We start from the raw sequence: 25,042 nt of genomic DNA, 5'->3' as shown, positions 1-25,042 counted from the left end.
GCGGCGCTGAGGGGCGCCTGCGCACTCGGCGGCTGGCGGAGCCGTCTCCCGGAGACCTTTTCCGGGAGCTTGCTAGAGTGAAATCGTTGCTCTGTCAGCGGTCTGGGGACCACGCAGATTCGACGCAGAGGACAACCTGCGATTCCGAGTCAGGGTTGGGTTGGGTTCTCCGCCGCCCCGACCCCGGAGCCTCTCTAGAGATGCGCTTTGGCGCAAGGCCCGCCCACTGCACTCGCTGAGCCACCGCTTCCGCCCTCCCTGCCCTCGAAGCAAGATGGCTGAGGAGCAGGAGTCTGCGCTGCAGCTCCCTCCCTCAACTGCCCCCGAAGCTGAAGTGCCTGCCGAGGTCTCCCCAGAAACAGCCACTCCGGAGCCCCCTTCTTCTGCTGCAGTCTCTCCGGGAACAGAGGAACCTGTCGGTGACACCAAGAAAAAAAGTAATTTTCAGAGCACTGTCTCTCTGGGCAGAAGCGGGAGGTTGAGGTTGTGTTCGAAAAAGGATGGCGGCTAATAAGAAGCAAAAGTAGGGTAGGGCCGGTTCCAGACGAGGTTCTTGACCAGTCAGGAGAAAGGAAGTATACTTTTCGGCTTTCAAAACGTTTGAGTGCCTCGAAAGAAAAGCTATCCCCAGAGGCGCTGTGTTTTAGCTGTGTTTTACCTAGCGATGTGGCGCTGGGTTTTAAAACCGTGTACTCTAATCTTCCTTTGAAATAGCCACACTGCGAGCTCTGTGAAGGTGGGAGCACTGTGGGATCTTGGTAGCTCCGAGTGCTTAATGCGAGATCTAATTGTTTGAATAGTGAGTTTAGCTGATAACGGATTGTTGTTCAGTCGCTTAGTCGTTTCGGACTCTGTGCGACCCCATGGACTGCAGGCTTCCCTGACCTTCAGCATCTCCCGGAGTCTGCTCAAACTCATGTCCGTTGAGTCGGTGATGCCATCCAACCATCTAGGTGGTAAGGATAGTCTGCAGCAGATCTGAAGTAGAATCCACACCTTCCAACTAGGTCACCGGTGTTTTTATACCAAATCGTGTGAGCTCGTCTTGGACCAAAAAACGGGTTTTGAACACTGCTAAGGGAAAACCGAAAACATTAGCATCGCCTTAAAAAAAAAAAAAAAGGCAACACCATTTTGGAATCTTTGTAAAGAATTACATTCGTTACAAATAATTTCATTGCTTGAACTGGCTGTCCTCAACCCTTTATTGCTTGAGAATTAGTTCGCCATTGTGAAATACAGAAATTCCTTTGTAAAATGCAGCAATTCCTAAGTGGAGCGCTCTGTGTAGAGTTGCCTATGAGAAAAGCAGGAAATCATTTTCTGTCCCGAGTCTTAAAGTATAGGTATGGCATTTTGTGCTTACTGATCTCTAGTCCTTTCATCCAGCTTCATTTTCTGCTGCTTGTGGAGTAGAATTGTCTGTCCCAGCATTGTCCCTCTTTTAAGTCAGACTGACTCTACATTTGAGGGAAGTCTCTTCTGTCATTTCCAGCTGATGCACCAGTAGAGGAACAAAACCTTGTAATTATTTCTGTAGATAACCACTAAAATCGCCCTAGATGAATCCCTTGAGTTTTACAGAGCCTCTTATTTTTTTGGAGTCGTCGTGTCAGTCTCAGCTGTACAGTGATGTGAGTCAGTCATACACATATCTACTCTTTAAGATTCATTTCCCATGTTGGTGATTACAGAGTATTGAGTAGCATGCCTTGTGCTATACAGTAGGTCCCTATTGGTTATCTGTTTTATATATAGTTGTGTTCCGTTTTTTTCCCCTTCCAATTTACTGTAAGCCAAAACAGACTTTGAAAGGGTTTGTCCTAACATCTAGCAGTCTCAGTCAGCAGTTTACTACGCACTTGACCTTGGAGATCGCTGTGAGAACTGTGGCTAAAAAGTAACTGCTCACAACCTAGATATGGTCTGTTTTCTTGGGTCTGCTCAATTTATGATTTTTAACCATCCTTTTAAAATCAAATTTTCATCTTCTGGCTCCTGGGAATATTTGAGTTAGCTTCTCTGATGTCACACTTACTTTCTAGCTATTGAATTTCTACCCTGAAATTGTCATCCTTTTCTGAGGACCTTTTTGATAGAAAAAAGCTTAAATATTTCATATATTCCACATTTGGTTTAACCTAGAGCTTATTGAAGCTGACCCAGATTGTTAGTTCTTGCGGCCCTTTAGGATCACCTGAGGGAGCTTTTGAACTACCAGTGCCAAGGCCCTACTTCCAGAAGACTCTGATTTAATTGATGTCGGCATCTGTATTCTTGTAAATGTTCTGCCAGTTGAGTCTTATGTGTAGCTGTGGTTGAGAACTACAAGCAAATTACCTTTTATAATTTTTTTAAATGTATAGCTTTAATTATAAATATTTTTCCTCTGCTTCTTGCCCTTGCCATCTTCAGTAATACAGCTTTCTATTGTCTGCTTCACATTCTTGGAATGAGCAGTTGCAGTTGACTGGTTGATAGCCCCAGGGAATTTAGGGAACAGGGACCAGGCTGTGGAAGATCAGTTAATGGATCTCCCTTAGTTATCTCCCAGTTCATCTTTTTTCCTGGGATAACTGAGATTAGAATTACCAAGTGGAAGAAGGAAGATAAACTTTAGTAGAAAGATAAACAGTGCATTATGGGTTCCAGATGGCTTCATTCCAGGGATAAACTTGAATTAATTGATCTCAGTAACCTGATAGTGACCCAATTTTTTAATACCTAGGAATGGGACAAGAAGGATGTAATAGAATAGAGTTGATTTTAGGGGGCAGAAGAACACTTCTGCTTTCAGTCTTTCTTTTGATTTAATTTTTCATTTTTTTAAAATTGAAGTATAGTTAATTTGGGCTTCTCAGGTGGTGCTCTGGGTAAAGAACCTGCCTGCCAATGCAGGAGACTTAAGAGACTCGAGTTTGATCCCTGGGTCAGGAAGATCCCCTGGAGGAGGGCTTGGCAACCCACGCCAGTACTCTTGCCTGGAGAATCCCATGGACAGAGGAGGCTGGAGGGCTACGGTGTGTAGGGTTGCAGAGAGTCAGACACGACTGAATCAGCCTAGCAAGCATGCACATAGTTAATTTACAGTGTTGTGTTAGTTTCAAGCGTCCAGCAAAGTGATTCAGTTACATGTGTGTGTATTGCTCAATCACGTCCAACTCTGTAACCCTATAGACTGTAGGCCCACCAGGCTTCTCTGTCCATGGGATTTTCCAGGTGAGAATACTGAAGTGGGTTGCTATTTCCTACTCCAGGAGATCTTCCTGACCCACAGATCCAACACAGGTCTCTTATCTCCTGCATTGCAATGTGGATTCTTTACTTCTGCACCACCTGGGAAGCCCCAGTTCAGCTACACATATATGTATAGATTCTTTGTCATATTTTTTTCCATTGTACGTTATTGCAAGATAATCGAGTATAGTCCTGTTCACCTGTTTTATATCTAGTACTCCAGTACTCTTGCCTGGAAAATCCCACGGACGGAGGAGCCTGGTAGGCTGCAGTCCATGGGGTCACTGAGGGTCGGACACGACTGAGCGACTTCACTTTCACTTTTCACTTTCATGCATTGGAGAAGGAAATGGTAACCCACTCCAGTGTTCTTGCCTGGAGAATCCCAGGGACGGGGTAGCCTGGTAGGTTGCCGTCTATGGGGTTGCACAGAGTCAGACACGACTGAAGCGACTTAGCAGCAGCAGCAGCAGCAGCAGTATATATTAATCCCAAACTCCTAATATAGTCCTCTCCCCTTTGCTGCTCTGTCCCTGGGATTCTCTAGGCAAGAACACTGAAGTGGTTAGCCATTTCCTTTCTCACCTCTCCCCTTTGGTAACTATAAATTTGTTTTTTATGTTTGTGACTCTGTTTCTATTTTGTAAATAAGTTCGTTTGTATCATTTTTTTAGATTCCACATATAAGTTGTATCATATGATTATCTTTCTCTGTCTGACTTAATATGATCTCTAGATCCATTCATGTTGCTGCAAGTGGCATTATTTTGTTCTATTTTTTTGCTGAGTGATACTCCACATCTTTTTTCCCATTTATCTGTTGATGAATACTTAGGTTTCTTCCATATCTTGGCTATTTTAATAGTGCTGTTGTGAACATTTGGGTGTGTTACGGTGTTCTCCAGATACATGCCCAGGAGTGGGATTGCAGAGTTTTATCGTAACTATTTTTGGTTTTTTAAGGCACCTCCTTTGTAGTAGATTACTTGACCATAAGTGTGTGGTTTCATTTCTCGGCTTTCTCTCCTGTTCTGTTGATCTGTGTGTCTGTTTTTGTGTCAGTACTGTATTGTTTTGATGACTGAAGCATTGTAGTATAGTCTAAAGGCAAGGGGTGTGATTCCTCCAGCTCTGTTCTTTCTCAAGGTTGTTAAAATAACTTGTTTTAGTTCTGTGAAAAATGCCATTGGTAATTTGATAGGAATTAAATTGAATCTGTAGATTGTCTTGGGCTTCCCTGGTGGCTCAGAGGGTAAAGCGTCTGCCTGCAATGCAGGAGACCTGGGTTTGATCCCTGGGTCGGGAAGATCCCCTGGAGAAGGAAGTGGCAACCCACTCCAGTATTCTTGCCTGGAAAATCCCAGGGATGGAGCCTGGTAGGCTACAGTCCATGGGGTAGCAAAGAGTCGGATACGACTGAGCGACTTCACTTCACTTCAGATTGTCTTGGGTGGTGTAGTCATTTTAACTATCCTGATTCATCCAATCCAAGAACACAGTGGATCATTATCGTTCTTTTGTGTTGTCTTCGGTTTCTTTCATCAGTGTCTTACAGTTTTTGCCTCATTTAGATTAATTCCTAGCTATTTGATTGTTTTTCATTCGATGGTAAGTGAGATTGTTTCCCTAATTTCTCTTTCTGATATCTTGTTGTTAGTCTGTGGAAATACAGCAGATTACTGTACACTAATTTTGTATCCAGCAACTTAAGGGAATTCATTGATGAGCTTTATTAGCTTAGTATCACTGATTGATTTGCAGATGCTGAAAACTCATCATACCCCTGGGATAAAACCCACTTGATCATGGTGTGTGGTCCTTTTAATGTATTGTTGGAATTAATTTGTTAGTATTTTGTTGAGGATTTTTGCATCTGTGTTCACCAGTGATGTATGTTAGTCGCTCAATTGTGCCTGACTCTTTGCGACCCCATGGACTGCAGTCCACCAGGTTCCTCTGGCCATGAGATTTTCCAGGCAAGGATACTGGAGTGGGTTGCCAGTTCCTTCTCCAGGGGACCGTCCCAACCCAGGGATCAAACCCGGGTCTCCTGCACTGCAGGCAAATTCTTTACCAACTGAGCTACAAGGGAAGCCCTGTTTACCAGTGATACTGGCCTGTAATTTTCTGTTTTTATGATACCTTTTTCTGGTTTTCCAACAGGGTGACCTCATAGAACAAGTTAGTAAGTGTTCTTTCCCCTGCGATTTTTGGGAATAGTTTCAGAAGAATAAGCATTAAACCTTGTAAATATTTGGTAGAATTCACCTGTGAAGCCGTCTGGTCCTGGCCTTTAGTTTATTGGCAGTTGTCGAATTCCTGATTGAGTTTTAGTACTGGTAATTGATTGATCTGTTCATATTTTCTGTTTCTTCCTGGTTCAGTCTTGGAAGATTGTACCTTTCTTAAAATTTTTCCATTTCTTCTCAGTTGGCCATTTTGTTGGCATATAGTTGCTCAGAGTAGTCTCTTATGATCCTTTGTATTTCTGTGGTGTCTATTGTAACTTCTTTTTCATTTCTGATTTTATTGATTTGGGCCCTCTTCCTTTTTTTCTTGATGAGTCTGACTAAAGGTTTATCAAGTTTGTTTATCTTTTCGAAGAACGAGCTTTCAGTTTACTTGATCTTTGTCTTTATTTCATTGACTTCTGCTCTGGTGTTTATTTTTTCTTTCTTCCTACTAACTGTGGATTTTGTTTGTTGTTCTTTTTCCAGTTGCTTTAGATCTAAGGTAAGGTTGTTTGAGATTTTTCTTGTTCCCAAAGTAAATCTGTATCACTGTCAACTTTCCTTTTAGAACTGCTTTTGCTGTGTTTCATAGGTTTTGAATCATCATTCATTTTCATGTCTCTAGGTATTTTTTGTTTGCTCTTTGATTTCCTCAGTGATGCATTGATTGTTTAGCTTCCATGTGTTTGTGTTTTTTGCAGTTTTTTTCAAGTAGTTGATTTCTAGCCTTGTATTGTTGTGGTCAGAAAAGATGCTTGATATGAATTCAGTTTTCTTCAGTTTACCAAAGCTGGCTTTGTGGCACAGCATGTGATCTATCCTAAAGAATGTTCCCCGTGAATTTGAGAAGAATGTGTATTCTGGTGCTTTTGGATGGAATGCTTTATAAATATCAGTTGAGTCAATCCAGTTTAATGTGTCATTTAAGACCTATATTTCTTTATTGATTTTTCTGTCTGGATAATCTGTCCCTTAATGTAAGTGGGGTGTTCAAAGTTGCCAACTATTGTTGTGTTACTCTCATTTACTCCTTTTATATCTGTTAACATTTGCCTTATATGTTGAGGTGTTTCTCTGTTGGGTGCATATATATTTACAATTGTTATGTTATATCTTCTTGGAGTGATCCTTTCATTATTTTGTAGTGTCTGTCTTTGTCTCTTGTAATAGTCTTTAGTGTATATTGTCTGATACAACTGTTGCAACTGTGGCTTTCATTTGATTTCCATTTGTGTGGAATACCTTTTTCCATTCTCCACACTTTCTGTCTATATGTATGTTTAGATCTGAAGGGTTTCCCTGGCAACTATACAGATTTTGTTTTTGTATCCGTTTAGCCAGTCTTGTTTGGTTGGAGCATTTAGTCTATTTTCTCTTGAAGTAATTATTGATATCTGTGTTCCTATTGCCATGAAATTAAAAGACGCTTACTCCTTGGAAGGAAAGTGATGACCAACCTAGATAGCATATTCAAAAGCAGAGACATTACTTTGCCAACAAAGGTCCGTCTAGTCAAGGCTATGGTTTTTGCAGTAGTCACGTATGGATGTGAGAGTTGGACTGTGAAGAAAGCTGAGAGCCAAAGAATTGATGCTTTTGAACTGTGGTGTCGGAGAAGGCTCTTGAGAGTCCCTTGGACTGCAAGGAGAGTGAGTGAACTCTGGGAGTTGGTGATGAACAGGGAGGCCTGGCGTGCTGCGATTCATGGGGTCGCAGAGTCGGACACGACTGAGCGACTGACCTGAAGTGATTGCCATTTTATTAATTATTTTGGGTTCATCGTTGTAGGTCTTTTTGTTTGCCTTCGTTCATTCTCTTGTGATTTGATGAGTATCTTCAGTGTTAAGTTTGGATTCCTCTTTTTTTGTATGAATGTCTGTTAATAGATTTCTGTTTTGCAGTTACCTTGAGGTGTTTATGTAGGAGCCTATATGTATAGGTACTTGTTTTAAGTTGCTGATCTCTTGATTTTAAATGCACTTTAGATACTTTGCAGTTATACTTTCCTCTTTTCAGAGTTACTGTTTTGTGTATTGTTTAAACTGCCTGTTATGGATACAGATGACTTTACTATTTTTGTCTTTAAATTTCCCTGCTAGCTTTGTGTACAAATGATTTCCTGCCTTTATTGTATGTTTGCCTTTACCAGTTAGCTTGTCTATGTCATGATTTTCTTATTTCTAGTTGAGGCCTTTTCTTTTCCACCTATAAAAGTTTCTTTAGCATTTTTTGTAACGCTGGTGGTGCTGAGTTCTTCCAGCTTTTTTTTTTAATCTTTAAAGTTTTTTATTTCCTCATCATATCTGAATGAGAGCCTTGCTGGGTAGTGTGTTCTTTGTTTTAAGTTTTTCTATCATCACTTTAAGTATATAATGCCACTCCCTTCTGACCTGAAGAGTTTTTGTTAAAAAATCAGCTAGTAGCTTTATGGAAGTTCCCTTGTATGTTTTATACATACAAGTATTTTCTGTTTATCTTCAATTTTTGTCATTTTGATTACAACATGTTGTTGTATATTTCTCTGAAGTAATCCTGTATGGACGTTTCTTCATTTCCTAGACTTTGGTGACTGTTTTCTTCCCTAGTTTAGGGAAATTTTCAGCTAATATCTCTTCAGATATTTTCTCAGGCTCTCTCGCGCGCGCTCTCTCTCTCTCTCTCTTCCCCTTCTAGGGTATAATGTGAATATTACACCTTTAATGTTGTCCCAGAAGTCTCTTAAACTATCCTCATTTCTTTTCATTCTTTTTTCTGTTTGGCAGCAGTGATTTCCACTATTTTGTCAGAACTAATCCATTCTTCCACCTCATTGTTAAAAAAAACTTCTAATTTTTTTGTTAAGTGAAGTAACTTCTGGAGACAAATTCATAGTCTTTCTGTTTGCATCTTTCTATTTTGAATTACTGAAACATTTGATTTCTCTGAAACCTTTTTGGCCCTAGTTGATATATTTTCTTTTTAATAATTTGTATTGTTTTCCTTCATTAAAAAGTTTATTGTAGAAAACTTGGTAATTACAAAAAGCACAAGTAATATCAGGTAATAATCACCTGTAATACTCCTACTAGGAAATACTGTTTTGGAGAATAACATGAGTATGTGCCTGTGATGGTTTTAATGAAATTGAAATCATATTCAGTTTTATATGTAATTATGCTGTTTTATATGTAATACTTTTTGATAACTTTTTCATACTATGAAGTATGCTTTTATAATACTTACCTTTAATGGCAGCTTAATTATCTTATGGTTTAATGAGTGAGTTATATGATACTGCCGTAAATAAACACTCTATACATAATCATTTAATCTTTATAACAATCTTACCAGGTTTCTGCTATTATCCTCATTTTACAAGTGGAGAAACTGTAGTATGGAGAGATTAAAGGGCTTACCTAAATACATGTATACATACCTGGCAAGTGGCAGAGCCAAGACTTTGAACTCAGGGAGCTCAGAATGTGTGTTCTTTATCTTTAGTATATAACTTCTATCATAGCTTTTATTTAACCAATCCCCTCTAAATATCTTTTTGGAAATTTATATTTACCTTTTTGTAATTGAAAATAAATGTTTCAATGAAAGTGAAATTCTTCTAAATGAATCTGTTCATATCTTGTATTTTTAATCTCAGGCATGCCTCCAGGATCATGAGTACATAAACTGTGTATTGATTGAAGGTTTAAGCTTTCTAATGCCTTTTGTATCGCATCCTCTGTAGGCGTGTCAGCATATTGGTCAGTATAGTTGACCATTGAACAGCATGAGTTTGAACTAAGCAGGTCTGTTTATATCTTCACATGTGGCTCAGTGGTAAAGACTCTGCCTGCTGATGCAGGAGATGCTGGTTCAATCCCTGGGTCGGAAAGATCTCTGGTTGAGGAAATGGCAACCCGCTCTAGTATCCTTGCCTGGAAAATCCCATGGACAGAGGAGTCTAGTGGGTCCATGGACTTGCAAAGAGTCAGACGACTTGGCAACTGAGCAGCAAGTCTACTTACACATAGATTGTTTTCAATAAATACCTACCAGAGTAACAGATAATCCATTGTAGGTTGAATCTGTGGATGCATGTTATAGGTGGATTTTCGACTGTATGGACATTGATGCCCTGAGTTCTGTTTTGACCAGGGTCAACTGTTGTTTTTTTTTTTTTTTTGCTTTACAGTTGACATTCTGCTAAAGGCTGTGGGAGACACTCCTATAATGAAAACAAAGAAATGGGCTGTGGAGCGAACCCGAACCATCCAAGGACTCATTGACTTCATCAAAAAGTTCCTTAAACTTGTGGCTTCAGAACAGTTGGTATGAAATCAATGGTGGTCATTTCCCTACAGAAATTCACAGAGCATTCATCTCTCAGTGTCCGGGGTGGGGGGGGCGGGGCAGGGATTGATTCCAGGACCATCTTTTGTAGATGCTCAGGTTCCTTATATAAAATGGCATATTTGCGTATAATCTGCACATATTCTCCCATATACTTTAAATCACTTTTAGATCCCTTATGCTACCTTATACTATGTAAATAGTTACCAGTACCCAACAAATTAAAGTTTGGCTTTTTGGAACTTTCTGGAATTTTTTTCTCCAAATGTTTTTTCATCACAATTGGGTGAATCTGAGGGAGCATTCGGAGCCCATGGATTCAGAGGGGGAACTGTAGTTCCTAGGCGACAATGAATAACTTTTGTATAGAAATAGATATGGAGCCACATATGTTACCTCAGTAATGTCCTTTTATTTCTTTTGTTAGTGGAATTTCTGTGCTTTATTGAAGGATTCTCTGGTGAACCCTGAAATGAAATGAATTTTTTTAGCCTACTGTATTGGTTTTCCTCAAAAAGTCACTGAATGCCCATGCAGAAAGATCTATCCTAGAATATTGGTACATAAAGTTCTGGAGTTCTCTTTGTTCTGGTGTCAATGTTGCATTCTTCCCGTTCTTCCCAAGGTAAGCAGTGCTCCTTTGCCCTGCGCTGTGGAAGAGCTAAGCGACGCACACTCCTTCCTTCATGAGTCTGAACTGCAGACATCTGCTTATACACGGCCCTTGAACAACATGAGTTTCAACTGCAGAAATCCACAATACATAGTGTACCACTGCACAACCAACAGTTGGTTGAATCTGCCTTCTATACCTAGGTTTTTGACTGCTCAGAGGGTTGGCATCCCAACCCCCTTGTTTCTAAGGGTCGGCTGTATTCATTTCATGCTGTGGTACATGTTAAGCATTTCATGCCAGATTGTTAGGATTAAAATTTTAAATGCCACTGGTTTTGAATTTGGTATTTGACCACAGAAACTTACATGTCTACATGAATTTGACTTTTTGTCAACAATAAAATGCCTTTATTTTCAGATCACAATCTTGGTCCATGTTAACACATAATGTATAGGTGGATAGATAATTGAAGAATCATTAACTTTTTTGAATACAGTTATGTATATGGATCGGGAAGGGATATAGTTGCTGTGAACACAGGAATGAGAACTGGTAAAATGAATGAAGTGATTATTAAGTGAGGTTTGTTGGAATTTATCTCTTTTTGGTCAGTGTAGAAGAAGAAACTACTCTGATCTAAGATTTTGGTGGTAATTGGTTTTCACGGAAGTGTCATGTCATGAGTACAAAAGTTAAGTGCAAGATAGGTTGATCACTACAAGTTACTTGAGATAAGGATAGCATAAAGCCAGGGATTCCTCCAAAGGAAGTTGCAAGGGGAAAGTGTTGGAGATTTTTGAGTTTTACAGGTGAACATCTCCATTTGTGATTACTTGGAATGAGAAAATCATGTTTTCTAAAGAGTGCCATATGATTAAATTTCAGAGATGGGCCAGAAGATTATAGAGTCATCCGCTTGCATATGGTAGCTAAAACCTGAGGAACACAGGACCTTGCCTAGAGGCCAAGTCTAAATGGAATAGTTAGGGGCATAAGGACATACACTTAAGAGATTACTAAGGGTAGAGCGTGAAGAGTTGGCGGTAACTAGAGGAGAACCAAGTAATTCAGGCATTACTTTTAGAAATTTGTAGATAGAAGAAAAGACGAAACAGTGGTTTGTTCCATGTTAATGTTAGAATTTTGACAGTTTGTATTGCCTATATTCAATAATCTGAAAGACTTGGTTGCATTTTGTATTGCCTATATTCAATAATCTGAAAGGACTTGATTGCATTTTGTACTGCCTATATTCAGCAATCTGAAAGGACTTGATTGCATTTTGTACTGCCTATATTCAGCAATCTGAAAGGACTTGGTTGCATTTTGTATTGCCTATATTCAGTAATCTGAAAGGACTTGGTTGATGTCAATGTGTATTTGGTTGAACCATGTAAAATTTTCATCTGTGAATCGTTTGGACCAAAAAACCCCCAGCAATTTCATAAGGTCCAGTTTGAAGCTTCTGTAGTGAGTATGACTATCTGTTCCCTGTTAAGCAATAGAAAGCATAAATGTCATCTTTGTATCACTTGTCTAGGTTAAACTAGAACTAACGTCTTCAGCTTCATGGAGCTGCTGCTGTTGTTCAGTTGCTGTTGTCTCTTACTATTTGCGACCCCATGGACTGCAGGACGCCAGGCTTCCCTGTCCCTCACTATCTCTTGGAGTTTGCTCAGACTCATATCCACTGAGTCAGTGGCACCATCCAACCATCTCATCCTCTGTCGCCCCATTTTGCTGCCCTCAGTCTTTCGCAGCATCAGGATCTTTTCCAATAAGTCGGCTGTTCACATCAAGTGGCCAAAATATTGGAGCTTCAGCTTCAGTATCAGTCATTCCAGTGAATATTCAGGGTTGATTTCCTTTAGGGTGGACTGGTTGGATCTCCTTGCAGTCCAAGAGACTCTCAAGCGTCTTCTCCAACACCACAGTTTGAAAGCATCGAATCTTTTGGCTCTCAGCCTTCTTTATGGTCCAACTCTCACATCCATTCATGACTACTGGAAAAACTATAGCTTTGACTATATGGAGCTTTATTGGCAAAGTGATGTCTTGCTTTTTTAATATGCTGTGTAGGTTTATCATAGCTTTTCTTCAAAGGAGTAAATGTCTTTTAATTTCATGGCTGCAGTCACCATGTGGATCCTACATTATTTTAGCAAAATAAATGTCAAAAGAAAAAGTAATACTGGGGATTCTGGGAAGATAGCAGTAGTGTCAGAAGGCATGAATTCCCACTAAAACAGTAACTAGAAAGTAAAACCAAATCCCCATAGTCAGTATACTTAAGACTCAGATGACCGTATCCTCGTGAACCCTAAGATTCAAGTTGGTAGAAATTCCCAACAACTACAGGATCTGTGTCTTACTAGCAGATGTGCTGCCAAGATACGCAAGCAACCAATCAATAGATAAGTGGATAGAAGATGTATACACACACACACAGCACAGTGGAATACTTGTTCAGTCGCCAAGTTGTGTCCAACTCTTCACAACCCCATGGACTGCAACACGCCAGGCTTCTCTGTCCCTCACCGTCTCCCTGAGTTTTCCCAAGTTCATGTCCATTTCATCAGTGATGCCATCCAACCATCTCATCCTCTGTTGTCCTCTTCTGCCTTCACTCTTTACCAGCATCAGGGCCTGATGAGTCAGCTGTTCATATCAGGTGGCCAAAGTATTGGAGCTTCAGCATCAGTCCTTGCCAAACATGGAAAAGGTGTATACAGTCAGCAAAAAGAAGACCTGAAGTGACTGTAGCTCAGATCATCAGCTTCTCCTAGCAAAATTCAGGCTTAACCTAAAGGAAGCAGGGAAAACCAGTATGCCAGCCAGGTATGACTTAAATCCCCTGTGAATATACAGTGGAAGTGATGAATAGATTCAAGGGATTAGATCTAGTAAATAGTGCCTGAAGAACTATAGACGGAGGTCCATAATATTGTATTCAGTTCAGTTCAGTCACGTCCAACTCTTTGTGACCCCATGAATCGCAGCACGCCAGGCATCCCTGTCCATCACCAACTCCCGGAGTTCACTCAAACTCATGTCCATCGAGTCAGTGATGCCATCCAGCCATCTCATCCTCTGTCGTCCCCTTCTCCTCTTAGCCCAAATCCCTCCCAGCATCAGAGTCTTTTCCAAGGAGTTAACTCTTCGCATGAGGTGGCCAAAGTATTGGAGTTTCAGCTTCAACATCAGTCCTTCCAATGAACACCCAGGACTGATCTCCTTTAGGACGGACTGGTTGGATCTCCTTGCAGTCCAAGAGACTCTCAAGAGTCTTCTCCAACACCACAGTTCGAAAGCATCAGTTCTTTGGCTCTCAGCTTTCTTCACAGTCCAACTCTCACATCCGTACATGACCACTGGAAAAACCATAGCCTTGACTAAACGGACCTTTGTCGGCAAAGTAATGTCTCTGCTTTTGAATATGCTATCTAGGTTGGTCATAACTTTCTGTCCAAGGAGTAAGCGTCTTTTAATTTCATGGCTGCAATCACCATCTGCAGTGATTTTGGAGCCCCCCAAAATAAAGTCTGACACTGTATTCATTGTTTCCCTATCTATTTGCCGTGAAGTGATAGGACCGGATGCCATGATCTTTGTTTTCTGAATGTTGAGCTGTAAGCCAGCTTTTTCACTCTCCTCTTTCACTTGCATCAAGAGGCTTTTTAGTTCCTCTTCACTTTCTGCCATAAGGGTGATGTCATCTGCATATCTGAGGTTATTGATATTTCTCCCGGCAATCTTGATTCCAGCTTGTGTTTCTTCCGGCCCAGCGTCTCTCATGATGTCCTCTGCATAGAAGTTAAATAAGCAGGGTGACAATATACAGCCTTGACGTACTCCTTTTCCTATTTGGAACCAGCCTGTTGTTCCATGTCCAGTTCTAACTGTTGCTTCCTGACCTGCATGTAGGCAGCAAACAAAACCATCCCAAAGAAAAAGAAAGAAGGCAAAATTGTCTGAGGAAGCTTTACAGATACCTGAATAGAGTGCTACTGAGCCATTAGAAAGAAAGAAAATTTGCCATTTGCAGCAACATGGATGGACTTGAAAAGCATTATGCTAAGTGAAATAAGTCAGAGAACGACAAATACTGTATGATATCACCTGTTCATGGAAACCTTTTAAAAACAGTGAATATAACAAACAAGAAGGAGACTTAACAGATACAGAGAACGAACTAGTGGTTTCCAGTGTTGGGAGTAGGGTACGATATAGGGCTGGAGAAGTGGGATGTAAGACTGTTGGGTGCAAGATAGGATGAAGGGATGTATTGTACAGCACGGGGCACATAGCCTATATTTTGTAATAACTGTAAATAGAAAGTAACCCTGAAGAATTGTATTTAAAAAATTTTTTTTAACTTAAACAACTTCAGCCTGGAGTGTTGGGTTGCTCAGGCTCTGCGATGTGTCTTGGGGAGAGGTGGAATGAAATGTTGAAAGAATTTGAGGGACTTCCCGGGTGGTCCAGCAGTTGAGAATCTGCCTTGCAATGGCAGGGAACATGGTTCAGATCCCTGGCTGGGGACCTAGGATCCTAACTGCCGTGGAGCACCTACGGCTGTGTGATGCAACTACTGAGCGTGCGCACCAGAACCAGAGAGCTCTGTGCACCACAGTGAAGAACAGAATGAGAAGACAGTAAATACTGAGTAAGAACAAAGGAGAGTAAACATACAGATAACAGCAGTCCCTGAAGAAGAAAACCAAAGCAAAAGAACAAGACAAATACTTAGAACTATAATTCAAGAGAAACTTCTTCTAAAAAGATTTGAAATTACATATTGAAAAAACTTACCAAGATCCTGAGAACACCAACCCAGTGCAACCATCACCAAGACACATTCTAGTAAGATGACTAGATGTGAAATAAAAAGAAAAATCCTTCGGACATCTAGGGGGAAAAGGTCATGGCTTAGGATATTAGGTTACCTCCAAATTTGGCTAGCAGAGATACAAAGAAAGTGTTGAGATAATGGATTTTATATACTGTTAATGCAAAACTGGCTTTTAAGGCAGCGACTATTAGCAGTGTGCAAGAACTCAAGAGTATGCCGTTCCATGAACTCTTCCTCCATAATCTAATCGAGAGGTTATAACAACCAAAACGACTAGAGAGACATGACTTAAATCATTAGTCTTTAAAATTTTATCCTCCCACATTCTAGCGTTTAGTTAAAGATTGCATTTTGAACATTTTACCTCCATGCATCCTCCATATAAACTGGTTTGACTGCTGTTCATAGTAAAGTCGCTTCAGTCGCTGGCCCCTGCTGCAGCTACGTAGGCTTCTCGCAGTTCCCTGCTGTACCTGCTGTGTTGCCCCTTCGCCACTCACGACGCCTTTTGTTGCTTTTGCCTACAGAGCCCTAATTATTACCCTTTCCACCTAGTTAAGTCCAGATTTGGTCCTCAACTTTTTTCTTCGAGAAAGTCTTTCCTAACCAAATGGCTAGGCTAAACTAATGCCACACACCTTCTCAGTTGCAGCTTTCCCAAGTATATATTCTTATCTGAGAATGTTTGCTTGTGGAAGGTAGGAATCATGTTAATCCTCACTTTTGTTCCACACCTTGGGCATTTCCTAGCACATAATAGACACTCAAGAGTTTGTCTACTGAAATAAACTAAATTGTCACCCAGAGTCCTTTTCCTAATTTAAAGTGTACCAAAAAGTAATAAAATCTGTGTTCACTCATAGTTGAACTGCCAGGAACTAAACACACATTATTATGTCTCGATCATAGGAAATTTATGTTAAAACGCACACTGATTTCTGAAATTATTAGAACTTTCCTCAGCCTTAACAGTGAATTGATACTTAAGAATGAATTATTTTAAATAGTTAAGTAAGTGTAATTACTAGTCTACCGAATACATCTGCCAAGAGTTTATGCTTGATGTGTACGATCTCATTTTGTTCCTAGCAGCTTCAAGAAGTATAGGTCCTGTTAGTTTCGTATTTACAAGCAAGTACGCAATTTGAAAAAAGTTACTTGGATTTAGAGCCAGAATTCAAACCTGGATCTCAGTAGAACCCCTCCTCTTTCTTGTACTTAGTCACTCAGTCGAGTCTGACTCTTTGCCAGGACTGTAGCCCGCCAGGTTCCTATGTCCATGGGGATTCTCCAGGCAAGAACGCTGGAGTGGGTTGCCATGCCCTCCTCCAGGGGATATTCCCAACCGAGAGGTCAAACCCATTGTGCTTGAATTCTTCACCTTTTGAGCCACGAGGGAAGCCCAAGAATACCGGAGTGGGTAGCCTATCCCTTCTCCAGGGAAATTCCTGACCCAGAAATCAAGCTGGGGTCTCATTGCAGGCAGATCTTAACCAGCTGAGCTACCCAGGAAGCCCTCTCTTCCTTACTTAAGAAGTACTGTTACCACTCTGTATTGTCTGAAGGAGAAATGTATGTGATATTTATTCTTCTAGCTGGTATCCCAAATAGTATCTAGTAACCAACTATTTGTGTATGTGTGTGTGTATACATATATATATATTTAAGGACTAAAAGATGAATACCACAGTTAAAACCACTGGGACTCAAGCTATCATTAAATGATAGGATTGAAAAGAGTTAGATGACTCATTTGTATGGAATTTGTAAAATTATTTCTGTTTCCCAATAAAACAAACTGAAACCACAAATTTTCTCTAAAGCCATATACTATGAGCATATTTCTTTCATATTTCTTCATAGAATATGCTCATATGTGAAACCCAGGAAATTTTAGTCTTAGAATTTAATATAGACAAAGGAAAATTGTGTTAAGCTTCAGTGTTTTGTTTTCTAAAAAGGAAATTATGAAAAGTCACTTAGACACTAAGATCTTTTGCTTCAGTATCTTCAGGAATTTAAATACTAAAATGTTTTAGTAGAAACAGACTAGACTGCAACATTTAACAGTGAATCCTTTAAGGAACCAGATTGAAAGGATATTAGGTTTCAGTTTTGTTACATTTTTTTTCTGTGTCATTTGGCCGCAAGTGACTTTAGGTGGTGCAGTGGTTAAGAATCCGCCTACCAGTGCAGGAGACAAAATACACAGGTTTGAGCCCTGGGTCAGGAAGATCCTTTGGAGTAGAAAGTGGCAACTCACTCCAGTATTCCTGTGTGGAAAATTGCACGGTCAGGGGAACCTGGCGGCTGCAGTCCATGGGGTCCCAAAGAATCGGACACAGCTGAGCACACAGCACACAATTACATGTTTTGATTTGGGGCTGTGTGTGTAAAACTTTGTTAAGAGAAACTTTCTCTTCAATTATGAATAAATGAGAGTATTGGTATTTTTTACAAATGTAATTTCTTGAATAAGTAAAAGCTATTGGTGAAAACAAAAGTTTCTTAGTTATAAAAAGCTGAAAACAAAAACTCTGTTAGTCCTCCAAGGGAAAAAAATACTGTTCTGAAAGATCTTATTAATTACTCATTTATGAGAATTAGAAAGAAGGAGTTTAGGGACACTGTTCACTTTTGAAGACAGAGAATTTGAGGTAGCTGACTGGGAACCAGAAACATGCAGATTAATCTGAATACCTTTAAAAATGAATCACCATAAATGTTCTTCTTTCTTGCAGTTTATTTACGTGAATCAGTCCTTTGCCCCCTCCCCAGACCAGGAAGTTGGGACCCTCTATGAGGTAAAACATTCCTGCTTTATTGTCTTCATGGAATATGCTCATCTGTGTATAGTGTGATCATTAATTCACGTCATTTAAGAGAAGGAAATGGCAACCCACTCCAGTATGCTTGCCTGGAAAATCCCATGGACAGAGGAGCTTGGTGGGCTCCAGGGGGTCACAAAAGTCTGACATGACTTAGCGACTAAACAGCAACAAGTTCATAATTGTCTTATCAAGAAAAAGAGATTACTTTGTTGTGTCTCTTAACCCCTAGAACATAGTTGTGTCTCAATAAATGACGCAGTGATTGAAAAAGTAAGGAATGAGTGATACGGATAGAAGATGACTGAAATGTGACCAGAAAGAGAGATCCCCTTGTTTACCTGCAGGGAGTATCCTCCACGTTGTTCGTATAATCGGTGATCCAGATCTCCCTCCAGGAAACTGAAAAGGAGACCATGTAAGAATTATTTTATTTAGCATCTTTGACGTTTATGATTACTAGCATTCGTCCAACAGCAGCTTGTAACTGTTGAAGGAAGTAGCCTTTATAGGTACATGTACAAGGATATTTATGATACTATCACATAACAATTCTTTCTTGGTTTCATCTAAAGATAACAGAAATTGAGTTCAATTTTCATTGCATTTTTTTTTCTTTTTGTAGTGTTTTGGCAGTGATGGTAAACTGGTCCTGCATTACTGCAAATCTCAAGCATGGGGATGAACTACAGCGGAAAAGATTGAAATCTTCACAAAGGAAACTGCTCTGAAAAGTTTTCATCTTGTGGCAAGAGACTTGTGGTTGTGATCTGTTCAGCATGTATCTACTGTGACCCATGTTGATTTAAACTACCCACAGATTTGATGGACTTAGAAAAATGTGATTTGTATCAATACAAAAATCACCGTAAAAGGTTGACATTAGTATATACCGACTACTACAGTTACTCCTTCAGAGGCATCTTCAAGGTATTGAAAAGGAGACTAAGATGATATAAAGCTGCTTTTGTGCTACTTCTCAAAATAACTGAAATTGTTTGCTTGAAAAGTTGGCACTCTTCTGGTTTTTTTTTCCCCTCCACTCTAAAAGTCAATTTACTAAAAGATTCTTTGGGGGCATATTCAGGGGAGTCCAATTTGTTTGTGGCAGTGATAGGCCTTTTCTCATTTTCATTTCTGTCAACTGTTACCTTGTGAAACAGATTTGCATTGACCTGCTGGCTTTATTACCTTAGTCAGTCAGTAGAGGGCAACCCAGCTGCCAGGAAGAGTGAAGCAGCTTGGTTCTACATCTTCACCAGAAGATAATAGCTGTTCCTGCTAATTTCTAGCAAACATCTAGCCAAGAGAGCAGAGGTGTTGACACACTGGAAAACTGCTTTAGAGAAGAGTCGTGGTTTTGGTTTGTTCTATTGGGAAACAGAAGTAATTTTATAAATTCTAGACAAATGAATCATTGAACGCTTTCAATCCTATCATTTAATGATTCTTGAGTCCCAGTGGTTATAACTGTGGTATTAATCTCTCTTTTATTTCTATAGTGTCAAAAACAGTGAGTAAGCTTGGAAGCATCTCTCAGTTTTTTATAATGTATTTGCCAACTTGAAAATGCTCAAAGAATAATTGGAAAATAGCTAGATTTTATGCCATGAATAAAACTATTTTTTTTTTACTGATGCTGTTAAACTGATAATTGCTTTAATAAGATTTAACTTTTTCTTCGTTCTGTATTATATTTGTGATGCAGCATTTTTATAAAACATTCTAATAAATTGAATGGAATGTTCAAACAGGATCTAAGGTGTGTACAAGAAATCTAAGTGTTCATTTTCAAAGATAATGAGAATGATATGATTTTGTCAAAGACAAAGTCCTTTGAGTCCCAGAATGTACTTTATGGTTAATGATCTGCCATACATTATCGTTAGGGAATGCCAAGGAACAATTCAGTTTAAGGTGATGAAATCATGTTCAGTTCTCATTTTCCAGTTGAGAACAAATTTCTAAGCCCCCTTACAAATGATGTCCCTGTTTAATAAATTAATGCAACTAGTATTTAGCCCTGAAATAATACAGGTTGAATTGTGTAAATTTATTTTGTAAGGTGAATTAAGAAATCAGTATATGTGTTGAAAGTTAGAAAGTATATTATTTTCAGATCAAATAAGTTGAATATGGTGAAGATCTGTTGTCTAGTTTTGTGCTCTTACAGTTTACTGAAGGATGTAAATATATTTATCTATATGCATTTGTATTTAACAGATGGCAAGAATGTGTTTAACCTGTGTGTATATTATGTTTGCTGCTAAGGTTTCAAAATGATAGACTGTTTACTTAATTAAAACTACTTGAGCTTGAATTGTGTCATCAACTTATTCTTTTTTGATCTGAATAATTGATTAATTTATTAAATCTGAGGTTAGCTAAATATGTATACTTTATTTTCTTCCCTCACAACCTTTAAAAATAGGACTTTACAAGTTTTTCAAACTATATTTGCAACTCTTACTTGGAAGCCTAGATCCCCTGAGTTATTTGCTTACTAGAACCTAGAATGCAATTCACAAAAATATTTTTGCAGATGTTTGAACTCTTGATTGACATGAGCTTGGGGTGTTGGGGGGGACCTGAACCCTAAGTTTTCCATATTTATGAGAAAATCAGTGTCAGTAATGTCATGCTTTATCTTACTGTACAGAGGTTACAGTGTATGTAATGTTAGAATATGGGGCTTCCCATAGTCTAAAGAATCCCGCCAGTGCAGGAGGTGCTGAGACTCGGGTTCATTCCCTGGTTCAGGAAGATCCCCTGGAGAGGGGAAGTGTTCTTGCCTGGAGAGTCCCATGGACCACGGAGCCTACGGGGCTACAGTGGGAGTTATGCAGGTTCGAACACAACTGAACAGCTGAGCACACACACAACACAGTGTTAGAATGCTCTGCTTTATCTTTGAAGCTGCCTATGCCGAGGACTTCACAATGAGTTCTCCATATTTAGGGTATAAGGTAAGCTTAAGAGTGTCTATCTGGAATGAAAATAAGATGGAATAGTTTCTGGAATAACCAGTGTTTTGGATATTGGGGTTGGGCCGGGGAGGGCAGAGTTTTAGCCCTGAAGGGACCTTTAATATTATCTATTCTGATAAGATTAGAAAACTCAAGGAGAAGTGCAGACCCAGCTTAGATCACATAGTATTAGATTACACTTGCTTTAGATTACACAGACAGTTTAGTTGTGAGTAACCCCACACTGGGAAAGTGCAGTATTCAGGGGTATAATAATGAAAACCACCTTTTGTGCAGCTTCTGCTTCATTTTCCAAGGATTATAAATATACTTAGTGCAATATGCCTTAGTAAGGCATAAGGGAATTCAGCTGCAGACCACATAATGGAAGGAAAGTATTCAGAAAACAGTACAGCAGATTTAGTTTCACAAATAACTCTTTTCCTTCAAGATTGTTTAGCCTACACTAGATTATTTGCTATTTCGTGAACATGCATTGTGTTTGTTCTTGGTTCCCTATCCTTCAGCCCCTTCAAATCTTACCTCTCTGCCTAATTCATTTTTTATTTTTCTTAAAGATTACCTGAATCTCAGAAGGAGGTCATACTCAAATAAGAACACAGCAAACTACCATGCTTACAGCCGTTACTGCACTACTACCTTAGAAGCATGTTGAGCACCCTTTGATCATTGTAAATCCCTAAAAATGGGATTTTGGAGGGCTTTTATTTGGTACCCACTATGTAATACTTAGTACATTGCCTTACACATAATCAGTAATTCATCATATTTTGAGTTTATGAAATTCAGTGTGGTTTGCAAAATGATTTAACTTAAAGCAACAGGTAATTTGTTTTTAATTTTTATGGCAGAAGATAAAAATGCAACATGACAGTTTTGCTGTCCAATAATTGAAGAGCTCATTTCAGTTGATAAGACCATTGAAAACTGGGCAAAATAACATTAAAATGCAGTTCACAAGAATAAAAATATTGATGGCTAATGGAGCATGAAAAGTACTGGACATCACTAGTTATAAAAAGTACAAGTAAAACCTATGAGATGCTGATTATCACCTCTTGTATTATCAGTAGTTAAAAACAATTACCAATATTGACAACACTGGGGGGAAATAAGCCCTATCATACTCTTGGTGAATGGAATATGAATTAGTACTGCATATTTAGGGGACATTTTGGCAACCTATCAAAAGTCTTGAAGTTATAAATTTTCATTTGTTTATTCACCTGTAGAGTGCCTACTATGTCCTCAGCATTGGAATAAAGCATAAGATCCCTATTCTGGAACTTTCTAATAGGTAGATTGTCAGGTATGAATTTAATTCTTGAAATTTTAAATTGATTTTTTAAAATAATCGATACTTGATACCAAATATTAGATTTACCTTTTTTTTTTTTTTTTAAAATTTTTGGTCATGCCACTCAGCTTGTGGGATCTAAGTTCCCTGACTAGGGATTGAAACTGGGTTCTCAGCAGTGAGAGGGCCAAGTCCTAACCACTGGCCTGCCAGAGAATTCCCTTTGCTTTCTTCTGTGAGATTGATGAAGGAAAGATAAAACAGGTATGTATATGAATATGATTAGAATCTTGAGTTAGAGGAGTCCTTACAAATCAGCTCCCATGGTTCCCTATATGTTCTCATATGAAGCAGATATACCTGAAACTCATTGGTTATTTACAGTGACACCCTATCCATGTTGAGCTGAATCTATTCTTTACAGAACTCTCTTCCCTACTGCCTTCCTCCCTACCTCTTAAAACTCTCTTCCCAGCTGTACTATGTACGAAGCGTGTCTTTTCCCCTTTCCCACCTCAATTCTGCCCAGTCCTCTAATTTAATCCAGGCAAATCCATTCCTTCCGATTCTCTAACTAAATTACTAATTCTCTAACAACCCACTTCCAGGCTGTCGGCACAGCTTGGCAACTTTACCAAAAACACGTTCAGAATTCAGCCATCTTTCATCTCTTCTCTGACTCTAGCCAAGGCCACCATGACCTTTCAATGTGAAATAAAATAGCCAGCTAATTGGCTTCCCTTCATCTGCTCTGTAGCCAAAATCCCCAAGTGGCTTCCCGTTTCTGAGTAAAAGCCCTAAGTGATCTAAAGTCCCCATTTCTACAGCTTGCCACCCACATCCGTGTTCATCTGTGTTATTCACACACTGGTCTTGCTTCCATGCCAAGGCTTTCTGCTTACCATGTCCTCCACCTGGAAACTTCCCCCAGACAACCACATTTCTCACTAACATCCTTCAGTTCCTGCTCAGTTACCACTTCATCAAGGAAGTGTTCCCCTGAGCTCCCTCTAAAATGACACCTCCTCACCACTCTCTTTATCTTCTTTCCCCTGCTGAATTTTGCTCCATTGTGTGTTGTATATAGTACCATGTGTCCATTTCTCCGTGTATGCTGTATGTAGTAGTAGTTGCTGTAGCTACCGCCATGAACCTTAGAACATAAGTCTTCTGAGGGCAGTCTTAAGTTTTATAAGCCGTACCTGGTGTACAGTATATGCTTTTAAATATGTGTCGAATGGATGGATAGGTCAATATTGTAAACCTCGAATAACTCTGGATATCTACCACATGTCAATGTCTTTCTTACATGACCTTAAATCTTCCTTAAACATGATGATCATTGCCCTGGGCCATGCACAGTGCAGTAGAACTACCACCTCTGAGTCTAGGTATTCTGCTCATGTTCATAGAGCCCGTACTGGCAGTCACTTGGGGTAGGGGGCATGAGGGATACTACCATTACAATGTGCAGTTCTTTGTGGAAGAATATGGGTGTTCTTTGCAAACAAATTAAAAGCCTGCAAAGAAACAAGTCTACTGCATTTGAATGTACAGCCACAAGGATCCTTAAAGAAAAAACCAACAGTTGTTCCTCTAATCCATTACTGGTATGCTTTTACTGAAGTCACCATTCATGCATACTCAAAGCACTGTGTGCTAGGCACAGAGGAGAGGGTACAAAAATAACGTACGTGAAGTGTATCCCAAAGGTTCTCATTGTCAAAATAATCCATATAAGTAACTGCAGATACCTGCTCCAAGGTGGTAAGTTCCATAAGAAAGATACTGATTATTGCCCTAGTTGTTCAAGAGGAGACATGAGAAGAAAGCATTTGAGCCAAGACCTTAAGGTAGGATTTGGACATATTAAAATGTGTTTCTAGTATCTGGGCAGAAGGAAAAGCTTAAGCAGAAGAATGGATTTGGTAACCACAAGACATACTAACTAATACAATCTGGCTGGAAGACATCTGGTAAACGAGAAGAGTAAAGGTGAAAGATGAAAAAGGTACTGTACAACCAAAACATGGAGAATTTTAAGTGTCAGACTGACAAACCTAGTGTGTAGAGTTACTGAAAGTTTCTGACCAGGAGACATAATCAGTCTGGAGTTTAAAGGATAGTTAGTGTGTATAATAAAAGATCCACAGTGGGAAAGGCCAGCACAATAATCCACCCAAAATTATAGTAGAGGCTTGAACAAGTGGAGTAGCAATAGAAATAGAAGGGTGGGAAACCCTAAAAGATATTCTGGAGATTTTAAAAAGTTATCTGTTGGTTGAAAAGGCTTGAGAATGAGGCAATGAGATCAAACCAGTGAATCCTAAAGGAGATCAGTCCTGAATACTCACTGGAAGGACTGATGCTGAAGCCGAAACTCCAATACTTTGGCCACCTGATGCAGAGAACTGACTCATGGGAAGAGACCCTGCTGCTGCGAAAGAGTCGGACGCAACTGAGCTGAACTGAATTGAGAATGAAGTTGAGAAGAGTAGGCAGTGGTGGATGAGGTCCTTGGACTTTGGTAGCCTCATTGTGAAAGTAGAACCTCCGGGGAATGAGAAGCATGTTGGAAAGGTGCTTTAAATATGGCATATTTCATTTGCGGTGCTAAAAGGTGTTAGAGATTGCTCTCAGTGTGTGCGATTAGGGAGATGTAGGAGAC

The 25,042-nt window shown here is 39.6% G+C and overlaps 1 protein-coding gene across 2 annotated transcripts; it reads left to right on the top strand.

Annotated features, from left to right (window-relative positions):
• Window positions 1–40: 40 nt before the first annotated feature.
• On the top strand, window positions 41–20,397 carry ATG12 (autophagy related 12). 2 transcript variants are annotated; one of them, XM_052646712.1, is made up of 4 exons: window positions 41–437; window positions 9,637–9,773; window positions 18,004–18,066; window positions 18,716–20,397. In XM_052646712.1, the coding sequence occupies exons 1-4, from the start codon at window positions 275–277 to the stop codon at window positions 18,773–18,775; spliced, it is 423 nt and encodes a 140-aa protein (XP_052502672.1). In that variant the 5' UTR covers window positions 41–274; the 3' UTR covers window positions 18,776–20,397. The 2 variants fall into 2 exon arrangements, with proteins under 2 accessions (XP_052502672.1, XP_052502673.1); XM_052646713.1 differs by lacking the exon at window positions 18,004–18,066.
• Window positions 20,398–25,042: the final 4,645 nt, after the last annotated feature.

Source organism: Budorcas taxicolor, chromosome 10 (assembly GCF_023091745.1).
Source record: "Budorcas taxicolor isolate Tak-1 chromosome 10, Takin1.1, whole genome shotgun sequence".
In the NCBI taxonomy this organism is placed as follows: Eukaryota; Metazoa; Chordata; class Mammalia; order Artiodactyla; family Bovidae; genus Budorcas; species Budorcas taxicolor.
The sequence above is the reverse complement of the archived record's forward strand: the minus strand, read 5'-3'. Positions and strand labels throughout refer to the sequence as shown.